This window comes from Eumetopias jubatus, unplaced genomic scaffold (genome assembly GCF_037043125.1).
Source record: "Eumetopias jubatus isolate StellerSeaLion01/CBP00866 unplaced genomic scaffold, mEumJub1_p1.0 scaffold_6, whole genome shotgun sequence".
In the NCBI taxonomy this organism is placed as follows: Eukaryota; Metazoa; Chordata; class Mammalia; order Carnivora; family Otariidae; genus Eumetopias; species Eumetopias jubatus.
This window is the reverse complement of record NW_028274812.1, coordinates 108,430,370-108,441,948: the sequence shown is the minus strand read 5'-3', so window position 1 is coordinate 108,441,948 and position 11,579 is coordinate 108,430,370. Positions and strand designations below refer to the sequence as shown.

Sequence of the window (11,579 nt, the reverse complement as noted above, 5' to 3'; positions counted from 1 at the left end):
AGTTGAGTAAGGTTGGACCTTGAAGAGTACGGGGGTTAGGGGCGCTAGCCCCCTCATGTAGCCAAAAATCTGTGTATAAAACTTTTGACTCCACAAACAACTACCAATAGCGTAGTGTTGACTGGAAGCCTTACTGATAATATAGTCAGTTCACACATTGTGTAAGTTACGTATCACACGTATAGTATTCCTCTTTATCATTACCGTAAGTGTATACATCTATTGAAAAAAATCTGCGTATAAGTGGACCTGCCCAGTTCGAACTATGTTGTTCAAGGGCCAGCTGTACAATCCTTCTAGAATCCTTTTTGTTTGCTTTTGATGAATTCATTCCAACCCAGTTTATATATTTGGGGAGAAACTGATCACAAATTTCCCATTTATCTGCACATTTGTCTTTGAGAACCTACGTGAAAATTGCTCAGCTGCAGCAAGCCAGGTACTACAGACTGCACAGGCCTCAAACACCAGCACTACCTCAGTTTACCTTGTGTGGGGAACCACACCCACACTTGGTGTCATAGCTTGCCTTCCACAGCCTTCTAACCTCTGCTTACACACACACACACACACACTCCCTCTCCCTCCCTCTCTCTCTCTCTCTCTCTTCAGGTCTTTTTCAAGATAAAGGGCCATATTGTAGTATATAGGTTCCTTAACCATTTAAAGTAAAAATTAGGCTATCCACTTTATTTCCTTCTTAAAAAAATGTGTCATTCATTAAGTTTTTGAGTATTGTGCCTCAAGCCTGTTTTCCCATGAGCCCTGTGGTTTTTATTGTGCAATTTTGCATGGTGCAGTGAGTTTTAGGAATGCGTACATCCCATTGTAATGCAGAACTGACTATATCTGGGGCAGAAACCAAATGGCCCACAGAGCCTAATTACTCTCTGGCCCTTTAGAGAAATGGTTTGTGAGGACCCTTGTATCATGACCCTTGACTTCTGCTCTGCTTACATCGTGCATGCTAGAAGTAGCTTTTCCCCATACCACCATCCAACCCAAGAAGCCAAAGCCAGGTTTATTCCAGAATCTTTATTAAGGTAGCATGATGGTCCTGGGCCACCAGCCTGGACCTTGTGGCCTTAGGAAAGACCTGTGTCAACAGGGCTTGCCTCCCTCTCCAGACAGGGGCTCAGTCACCTCCAGTTTATCCCTGCTCCATCCCTCACCCCCAGAGGATGGGGCAGAGGGCCAGAGGGAGAGGAGGGCATGGCCCCACCCCAGGCTGTAGCAGCTCCTCGGCCACAAAGATCCTCTAGCCAGTAGCAGAGGGGAGGGATGCAGCAACCACCAGGGTTACCACCACTTGTGGGGTAGATGGGCCCCACCACACCCTCTTACAGTTGTCCTCAAAACAATTAATAAATTAACACCACCTCTTCCTTCAGCACTGACCCCCCCTCAATCACACAGGAGAAGCTGAGCGGCAAGCAAAGCAAGGAGGAATTGGTTGGTTCTGCCCCTCTGACAGAGGCCTGGTCTGGCCCTCTGGGAGCAGCTGTGAGCATGGACTATGCAGGGGCCTCCAAAGTATGTCAAGAGGAGCTGTCCAGACTGTTACCCCTCACACATGTCTATCAGAATATCTGAAACTTCTTCAGAAAGACCCCAATCCAAATGCAAGAACTCTGTAAGGTGCGACACCTTTATAAGGCACTGGGGGCATGTTGGCTTCTGAGAACGTGAGAGCCCCAGATATGAGGGGGCCTCAAAAAGGAATGCTGGTACATGTATTTTATCTACTTCAATTTCATTTCTGACCAGCCTGGCCCACCGCCAGCTAGGATCAGGGAAGGAGCAGAGCTGGTCAGATGCAGAGAAAAAGAGGAGCCTGGCTGGCCACCCAAACACGGCTGGCTGGCCAGGCCCCTTAGTGCACACTGCAGGGATAGGTAGGGCCTGACCCCTTCTGCTTTGCAAGGGGCGAATAGGAAAGAGCCCCCTCAGGCTTCAGATGTGGCGTGGTTCGTTCCTGCAGGCAGGGAGGGGGGGTGGCAGTGTCCCCTCCTCTGCTGCCAGTGGCCACTGGAGGGGGCCTCTCCGGTGCTACAGGTGGATGGCTGTGACATCTGTGGGAGTGCTGGTCTGACTGGGCCCCTGGCTACTGGAGCCCCTGGGGGCTTTGGGCACTGGGCTGGGCGAGGTCTGGGCGGCTTCTCTGAGGCTCTCCCTGAGCGCAGCTTCTATCTGCTCCTGACAGGCCCGCAGGCAGTCCTGCAAACGGGGGAATGGTGAGGAGTGACTGCTGGGTGGGATGGCAGAAGGTCCCCTTTGGGACTAAGGTTCCGCTCCCCACAGCAGCTGGTGGCAGATGCGGGGGGAGGACACCTTCCAGCACACAGGAAAGTCTGGGGAGGTTAGGCCACAGCCCAGCCCCAGGAATCAGCCTTCAGTTCTAAGAAACTGCCAAGAGGATGTGGCAAGGGGGTGTGAGAGCAACCCTGCGTGTGACAGCAGATCCTCCACCCCCACTCCTGCATACCATTTGGCAAGAAAAGGGCACCCAGGGACAGTGCCCTTCAACCCACCCAAGACACCTGCTCTTCCCCAGACCAAGGCAGGAGATAAAAGGCCACACAAGCCCCAAGGGTGGGGCTCCTGAAACCAGAAGCCGGGACTAGGTTAGGGATGCACGCCTCCCTCTGCTGGAGGCCCAGGGAATAGCACTGCTTCAGGAACTGCTGAGCTGACGCGGCGCCCTGGGGGCCTCCCCCGGCCCGCACTCACCACCTCAGTGCCTGTGATCCCTGCCAGCAGCTCTGTGAGCTCGTCCCCAGACGTGGAACACGCACCCAGGCCTTGCACTGCAGCCCCAATGCTGCCCGTGGCGATCATGGATGGCGGGTACATGGCAAAGGTGTAATCTTGGAAAGAGGGGAGAGGCAAGCATGAGGCAAAGGCTTAGTGTGGACTTCCTATAGCTCAGAAAAGTGCCAGGCAGCGTGAACAGGGCAGGAAACTCCCTGCAGTGAGTGCCAGAAGAGCAGCAACGGAGGAGGGCAGGAAAGGGCTGCTCTCCTAGAGGGCACCAGGGTAGACAGCAAACTCCCACAGGTCCGTCAGGTCCATGGGGGTTGGGAAGTGAGCCTGACCAGGGACCGGGGAGTGAATGAGGCTCTTCCTGATGTGGAAACAAAACCAGGGTCAAGAAGACCTTGGTTCTGCTCCCAGCTTCATCACTGTGAGACCTTGAGCAAGTCACTTCTCTCTCAGCCCCTAAATACTGGGGGGTCTCTTAAATCCCATACAGCTCTGATTATGTCCTGCCTTTTCTGGGCCCCGTAATCTCAAGAGGGGATCGAATATTCACAAATCGTGAGAGGAGTACAAACCACAATCCAGTTACATGCCACCCTTCCAAAGCTTCGGAATTTCCTCATTTGGCAAAAAATCTTACCTGTAGCACAGAGGGCCAAGAAGGTCTGGGCATGTTTTTTGACCAAGGCTTGTCGGTCCCGGGGCAGAGAGAGCCGGTGCAGAATCAGGGCCAGGAAATCATGGGCAATCACTGCTGCCAGGTCCCACTTGAGCTTCCCCAGGACCAGCACCTCCCAGTCCTGGAGGTTGGGAAAGAGGGCGGAGTCAGTGGCTGAGGAGGGAAGGGTTGGGAGTAAAGCAGAAGTCTCACAGGGAAGGAAGCCCATCAAACTTGAAGGTCAAGACCCCAGCTTTGCTTCTGGGTATACAGACTTGGTGCTGTGGAATGGAGGGTCCAGGGCACAGAAGAACTAGGGGAGTTGGCTTTGGGCACCTACTGTTTGCTTACTAAGACCCAAAACTACATGTTTGATAGAAACAGTCTCTTTTCAATCCTGTTTGGTTAGCTTTCGGGGGCCAACAATGTAGGTCTGACCTCATGCAGGGCTCTGGGCACTTCCCCAGCCAGGGCTGAAAGAAAAGACTACAGCAGCAAATACCACCGGCAGTGTCATAACCTTGAGCCTCCTCGGGGGTGAAGCAGACTCTCCGAAATCCCAAGGACTTGAGAAAGGGCAGACCACCACTAACCTCTCCTCCAATTCTGCATCCCAGCCAAGTCCACACCCCTTCAAGAAACCAAAATGAACGTGAGGCCACGCCTTCTGTGACACAGCCACTGAACCAAACCTTAGGTTCCTCAAAGGGGAGGTTGCCCAACCCGACCCAACCCAACCCACATCCCGTTGGTGGGACACTGGGTGGGGGGGTCTGAGATGTAGCACCCCATTCCACCCCCTTTACCTGGAACCACAGTGGCTAGTGTCATTTAAGTCTCAGGAAGCCAAGGGGAGGCCAAGCCTGAAAGGATGGGTCCAGATGATCCCTGAGAGACCAAACCCTATCTTTGCCTGCTCACACCTACATACCACTGCTAGGTTCTGGAGGGAGGCTGGGAGCCCCACCCCAATCCATTCGTCTGGGGTTCCTAGTCCCGGCCCCATTTCTGAGTTGCACGCATGAGGATTTCTTCATTGTTTTATCTCAGGAAGGAACTCATGGGTTTGGCCCCTTATTGAGGCAGAAATGGCAACCCCGCCCAACCTCTTCCAGGTCCCCGGTCACCGCTGTCCCTCTCCTGGCCCCCACCTAAGTGTCATCCTCCCCAATCAGCCCCCAAGCCTCTCACAGGGCCCTAAAGAAAAGAGCCTGGCCTGGAGGCAAAAGAAGCTGGGCAGAGAAGCCAGCATTCTACTCATGCTTGTCCCAGTGCTCCAACTTCTAACTCAGAAGTGAACAAAAGCACCTAGCCTCCAAGGAACCATCTGGAAGGCAACCTGGAGTGGGGCTCTCCCTGTGGGGAGGCAGGGGGTCCCATGTGAGGGAAGGCAGCCACCTTACCCGGTATCCGGGCAACTCCTGAAAATCTCCACCCTCGCTTGGTGGACAACACACCCCTGGGAGTGATTAGTGGCAGTGCCCTGGCAGCTTCCACATCTGTAGGCTTCAAGGCCCCCTGGGCTAGCCAGAAGACCCAGACCCTCCTCATCCGCTTCAGGGTAGTGCTTCCCCCTCCTTCTCTGGGCCTCTCTGCTGCACAAGGATTTGGACTGACTGGAGTTCTCTGCAGTCCCTTCCAACTCTGACCTTCTAGGAAGGCATCTGCACACTCCACCCCCAGCTCAGGCAGAGGGAGTGGAGGAAGAGTCCTTGCGGCCTGTTCTGAAAAACTCCCCTCACACAAAGGCGCACACACCGTGCCAGTCTTTTCACAAAAAGGAAGTCCCCTTCTACCTTCCAGCCCAAGCCCCTCCAAAAACATCTCGCTTGCTGGCCCTGGAAACCGGCTCCACCTTCAGACTGGCCAAGAACTACCAGATTCATCACAAAGAGCTGTGGGGCCTCCCGGATTCCCAACTCCGGCCTCCTACTCCCATCTCTGAGAGCGACTTGGCAGGAAGAGGAATCCTGTTCCTCGACAAGCAGCAGTCGGGGGGCCCCCAGTACCCTGGCTTCTTGGCCAGCCAATCACAGCAGCTTGCATGCTGCCCTCCTCCCCGGGAAATGGGGCCCAGAGACTCCTCTCAGGGTCAGGAGAAGACTTGGCCGGCCGTAGAGCAAGGTGGAGGAAGGTGCCAGCTCACCCATCCTCTCCCCCTGGCCCCCCCCAGGAGACGATCCGCCTGCCCTAAATAACCTCTCCCAGATCCAAGCAGCTCCCCACACTCCTTTCCAGGCTCAATGGGGAGAGCCTTGACTCTTGCCTTGCCTCGGGAAGAGCTCAGCCCAAGTTCCCAGCAAGAGGCCCAGGGAGCCACTTCCCAAACCACAGGAGTGACAGAAGCTCCCCACAGGGTTATGAAAGACCTCAGGCCGGAGTGGGTGGGCCCGGGGAGGGGGCAGCATGATCACATCGGAAGCAGCTGCAGCTCAGCTCCCCGGCTGCCCCTCAGCTCTGGCCTTTGACTGAGGGGGAAAAGGAGAGGTGACTCCACCAGGCCTGAAGCAGCTGCTCAAGTTCCTCAGGACGAGGACCAGGAAGGAGCTCTCTCTTCTGGGATATAAAAGGAAGGAAACAAGGTGGGATGACAACTCCTTGGCAATCAGGGCCTGGCTTTAATCGCCTCTTCGAGGCTTTTCAATCACAAAGTCCACACTGGGACAAAGACTCAATCAAGGCAGCCCCCTCCCCCACATGAAGCACATTCCACTCCCCCACTCCAGTGGGGGTGTGCAGGCATGTCCTTCTGCTGCCAATAAATAACTCATGGTGGCTGTGTAAACCCAGAGGCAAAGTACTAGTGAGTATAGACATGCAGTTTGACTTGTTGCTATCTGGGGGAAAGACCAGGAAGGAATGGCACCCCCTGGAGGTCAGGAGAAGGGGATTCGATTCGTGCTGGCAGCTCCAGCCTGGGCTGGGGCTATCCTGACTGTCCCACCGCGGTGCCCCACCTTTTGCCCCCCAAAATAAGCCGCCGCTACCCTCCCCAAGGGCAGAAAGCCTCTGAGGTCTTGGCTTTCCTCTTCCTGGTAAGTGAGGAGGTATTATTGTGTCGGGGGTGGGGAGACTTATGCACGCACCCGCAGCTGGCGGGGAGAGACAGAGTGGTCGGTGTAGATGCACAGTTTTTCGATGGTCAGGGGCGTAGTCTCGCGCAGCTTGGAGGCCAGCAGCATGCAGACCGCACCCAGGAGCTGCAACTGCGCCTTTCGGGTGGGGACGCAGGACAGGTAGCGATCCAGGTAGTTCATGGCCAGGGGGAAGACTTCCTCCTCACAGCGCTGCTCCTCACAGACCTGGGGGAGGGCGCACAGTCACTTCTGGGGCGGGGGCATGGGAAACGCTGCACCACTAAAGGACGGGGGCGGGGGGCGCTGAAGGGAAGTGGATGGGGAGCAAAAAAATGGGAAGGGGATAAGTGTACCTTCGGTGACAAGGACTAACATACGGAGGAGGATGCGCCTTCCCCAAGGTGACGCCCCCCACTTCCTCTGAGTTGCCTGCCTCCTTTCCCCCTCCCCTGGGGGGGGGGGATAACGCCAGAGGCTCCTTTCCTTAAGAAGGATTCCAAACTGAGACTGCCCTCCTCCATGGCGAGAAGGGGGTTGAGGAAACGGAAGAGTCACCCACGGTAGCCGGAGAACTGGGACCTTACCCCCATTACCACCACCCACTGCACACACCCAAAGGGAAGGGAGGAGATTTCAGCCGCTGCCTCCCGCACTTTTCATTTCCCTGACTGCCGGAACAGCGCGCGCGCCACCCCCACCGTCTTCCCCGCCAGAACCCCGCGACAGACACAGGAACCGGCTCTGGGGCGGGGGCGGCCGAGCCCAGGGTTTTCCAGGCGCGCTCTCCTGAGAAATCCGAGCGGGGGAGGGAAGCAGGAGACGCTGAGAGAAGCCGGAGGGGAGGGCTGCCCTGGTCCCGCTTTCCCCGCCCGAAGAGAGGGTTAGTGAGGGTGCCAAACGACCGGCAGTCAGAGTTAGGGCTGGGGAAGGGAAAGGGACACCACGGAGGCAGTCAGCTGGCTAGGGTGCCCGAGTGAAAGGCCAGGCCCCGGGGATCTGAGCCACCAAAGCAACTTGCTGATTGCTGTTGGGACCAGGATGTCCCGACAGGGCGGCCCGGGGATGTCCGGAGCCGGGCGACGGGGGAGGGGAGACCCTTCCGGGCGATACCTCCAGCATCCAGTACGCCAGCATCTTCCGCATGTGCGGCTTGATCTCCCTCTGCACACATTGGAAGTAGGAGGCACGGGGCACGTAGCGCTCTTCCAGGCGGAGCAAGCTCTGCAGGACACGCTGGTCCCCCAGCAGTCGCGGGTCCGGCCCGGCCCGGGGCGCGTGCCGGGTGCCCTCGCAGCACAGCAGCTCCATACTCGGGCAGCGCACCGGCGGGCGGGAGCTCGGGCTCTCGAGCCAGAACGCAGGCGGCGGTCGGGAGAGCGCGGGGCGCGGGTCTGGTGCTGGCGCTGGCACTGCGCGGCCGAGCCCCAGCCCGCCCGCGCCGGCGCGCGCGCCGCTTCCCTGACAGGCGCCCCGCCCCTCGCGACGATGTAGCAACCGTGGAATGCTCGAGCGGCGCAACGCACAAGGGGCGGGGCCGCCGGAGCCCCAGACGGAAAGGGCTGGCTGGCCGCCCCCTCCCCCCGGGCGGCCGCATTGGTCGGCTGGGCGCGGGCCGGCCGGCTTCCGGGCGCTCCCGGCTGTTCTGACCACCGGGTGGAGAGAAGCTTCTTGGAGGTGGGCCTCTTCCCCCACCGACCAGCCCTCCCCTTTTGCTTCTCTGACTCTAGCCGCCCAGGAAAGAACTTTCTTCCAAAAGGTTGGTCATTCATTCGTCAGACCCTGCTTCACCCCCTGAAAGCTCGGGGGAATAGGAATGATAGTAAGCTAGCCACTTCTTCACGCACACCGATCTGAGCACTTAACGTGTAACAACTTACTAAAAATCCTCACGCAAACTAATTTCGCAGATGACGAAACTGAAGCACAGTGAGTGTCACAATCATAGAGTCTGTGGCAGAGCTGGGACTGGGAAGCTGAAGTCTGGCTCCTGCACCACAGCCAGGGAAACTGCGATCCCCAGCCCGACAAAACTGGCATCGCCTGAGCGCTGGTTAGAAATGGCCCACCCCGACCGGCCGGGTCCAAATCTGCATTTCAACAAGATCCCTGGGGAATCCCTGCGCGCACAGTTTAAGTATGAGAAGGACTGGTCTAAATCTGCGTATTACAGAAATACAACAGGGCGGAAAGACCATGGATTCAAGGCCTCACCTTGTCATTAAGTTGGCTGGGTGGCCTTGGACAAGCCCTGAAGTCGGCCTTAGTTTCTGTTTGAGGAAAACATGGGCGGAGAAACTAGATCCTCTGTGAAGGGAGTTTCTAGCTCTGACTCTATGAAATCTTACAGTTGCCATTTCTCTACTTCCCAAACTTTGGGTTACTTCTCAGTTTCTCCAAAGCTGGATTCTATGTGACCAAGAGGCTGACCACAGGCCTCCTGGAAAGCTCCAAATGGGAGAAGGCCTGAGGAGATCCCTGCCTCTCCTGGGGTCCTCCCCAGGAAGGAGCCACTAAAGAAGTGAGTTGTTAGAGAAATGAGTTACAGAAGAGGCAAGTTTTACGCTAAGCATTTTTCTCAGTGAATTGTTTTTTTTGTTTTGTTTTTTTCTTTATTTTTAAGTGACCTCTATCCCCAAGGTGGGGCTCAGACTCACGACCCCAAGATCTTAAGTCTCGCATGCTTTTCTGACAGAGCCAATTACATACCCCTGTTCTTTTTTATATAATACATTTTACTGTCATTTTCATACCATAGGAATATTCATTTACACTACAGAAAACTTAAGACAATATGTAGAAGCCACAAAAAAAAAGGAAATAACTACCTACAATTTCACCATCCAGAGACAACTCTTTAAAATGTCAGTGTTTATCTTTCTACAATTGTTCTATGAATAAACACATATTTTTAGGAATAAGATTGCAAGCTGTTTCGTAAGCCTTTCTTTTTCACTAAAAAAATACTGTTAATACTTTTTCCATATCATTATATATTCCACATTTTTAATGGCTACGTAGTATGCCTTTGGTTAATAAAATATATTAAAATATATTTTATCAGAGCTGTATTGTTGGAAATTTAAGTTGTTTCTAGTCGTTCCCTACTAGAAACAATACTGTAAAATATTTTTGTCATAGTATCTTTGTGCACACTCATGATTATTTCTAGAAGTGAATTAATTTCTAGAAGTGGAATTTCTCAATGTAAGGTTATGAAACATTCTAAGGCTTTTGATACAGTTCTTATTACCAAATTTCCCTGATAAGCTGAACTGAGGGGCGCCTGGGTGGCTCAGTCGGTTAAGTGTCTGCCTTTGGCTCAGGTCATGATCCCAGGGTCCTGGGATCGCCCCAGGCTCTCTGCTCCTTGGGGAGTCTGCTTCTCCCTCTGCCTGCTGCTTCCTCTGCTTGTGCTCACTCTCTGTCAAATATATAAATAAAATCTTTAAAAAATTTAAAAAAGCTAAACTGATCTAATGAACAAACATTAGGAAATTTGAAAGGAAAAAAAAACTACCAACTTGAGAGAAGATGAAAATAGTGTATCAGTGATTATATGTATTTTTAATTCAAGAGCACTTGTATCAACATGTATGTGTGCCATGAGCCTTGTCTGATCTTATTATAAGTCCTTTACTCCTGTCTTCAAAAATACAAACATGCAGTTCCTTTAGCTAATCATTGCAATGCACTCTTTCATGAAAGAGAACACTAAATTTAAAATTATAAAGATTGGGTATGAAGTTCTGGGGAGGCAAAGGTGTGGAAGTGTAAGAGGCTTTTAGGGTGCAGGAGGACTAAAAAAATGTAGCTTTTGGGGGCGCCTGGGTGGCTCAGTCGGTTAAGCGGCTGCCTTCGGCTCAGGTCATGATCCCAGGGTCCTGGGATCGAGCCCCGCGTCGGGCTCCCTGCTGGGTGCGGGGGAGCCTACTTCTCCCTCTTCTTCTGCCTGCTTCTTCCCCTACTTGCGCTCTCTCTCTGTCAAATAAATAAATAAAATGTTTTAAAAAAAAATGTAGCATTTGAAGGACAGAACCAGAAACTAGATCTGTCTGAAGGAAGGTGTTTCTTTACTTTCAGAATTATTGAGCAGGACTGTTGAGATAAGAAAACTATCTTTGATGAGAGAGTAAATCACCATTATTTCATATCTTAAATTTTTTTTCCAGTCTTATTGAGATATAATGACATATACCGAAGTTACAGTAATTTAAGGTAGACAGAATAATGATTTGATATATGTATACGTTGCAAAATGACTACCACAATCAGCTAACAACTGTCACCTCACATAGTTTCTCCTCTTCTGATGAGAACTTTTAAGAACTACTCTCTTAGCAACCTTCAAATACACAATACAGTGGTTGACTGTAGCCACCATGTTGTGCATTGTATCTCCAGAACTTATCTACCTTATAACTAAAAATTTGTATCTTTTGGCCACCTTCACCATTTCCCTTACCTTCCATACCTCCCCACCCCCTGCCTCTAACAAGCAACAATCTGTTTTCTGTACCTGAGTTTGGTTTTCATAGATTCCATGTACAAGTGAGATCATATAGTACTTGTCTTCTCTGTCTGACTTATTTCACTTAACATGATGCCCTCAAGGTCTGTCAATGTTGTCATAAATGGCAGAATTTTTTTCTTTTTAATGGCTGCATAATCTTTCACTGTATATGTATGCCAAATTTTTTATGGAAAAAAACTGGACAGATGAAAAGTGGAATATTAGTAACAATATTTTGACATATTATTAGACATTTACATGTCTTATACAAATGAATTACCTATTTATGTCCTTTGCCCGTTCTTTTATATGAATTTTTTCTTATTGATTTATAAGTGCTCATTACATGTGAAGAATATTTACCCCTTTACATATTTTTTCTTTGTCATATATGTTGCTTTTTTTTTTTTTTTTAGTTCATTGTTTGCCTTTCACTTTTGGTTCACGGGAGATATCTTTTTTTTAACAAATAAAAGTTTTTTATTTTACATAGCCTTATCTACTGATATTTTCTATAATGACTTCTGCCTTTGAATCATGCCTTGCCCACCTTAAAATTATAAAAGCACTACAA

The 11,579-nt window shown here is 52.0% G+C and overlaps 1 protein-coding gene across 2 annotated transcripts in view; it reads right to left on the bottom strand.

Annotated features, from left to right (window-relative positions):
• Positions 1-1,020: 1,020 nt before the first annotated feature.
• Positions 1,021-11,579, bottom strand: part of CCND3 (cyclin D3) — an 89,792-nt gene continuing 79,233 nt past the window's right edge. The window contains exons 1-5 of one of the 2 annotated variants that reach the window (XM_028097664.2): positions 7,606-7,932; positions 6,505-6,720; positions 3,401-3,560; positions 2,731-2,867; positions 1,021-2,217 (exon numbers count right to left, since the gene is read on the bottom strand). In XM_028097664.2, the coding sequence (XP_027953465.1) occupies positions 2,050-2,217; positions 2,731-2,867; positions 3,401-3,560; positions 6,505-6,720; positions 7,606-7,803 (879 nt within the window). In that variant the 5' untranslated portion in view covers positions 7,804-7,932 and the 3' untranslated portion in view covers positions 1,021-2,049. Of the gene's footprint in view, positions 2,218-2,730; positions 2,868-3,400; positions 3,561-6,504; positions 6,721-7,605; positions 7,933-11,579 lie in introns of those variants that run through there. The other variant, XM_028097666.2, reaches the window with a different exon arrangement.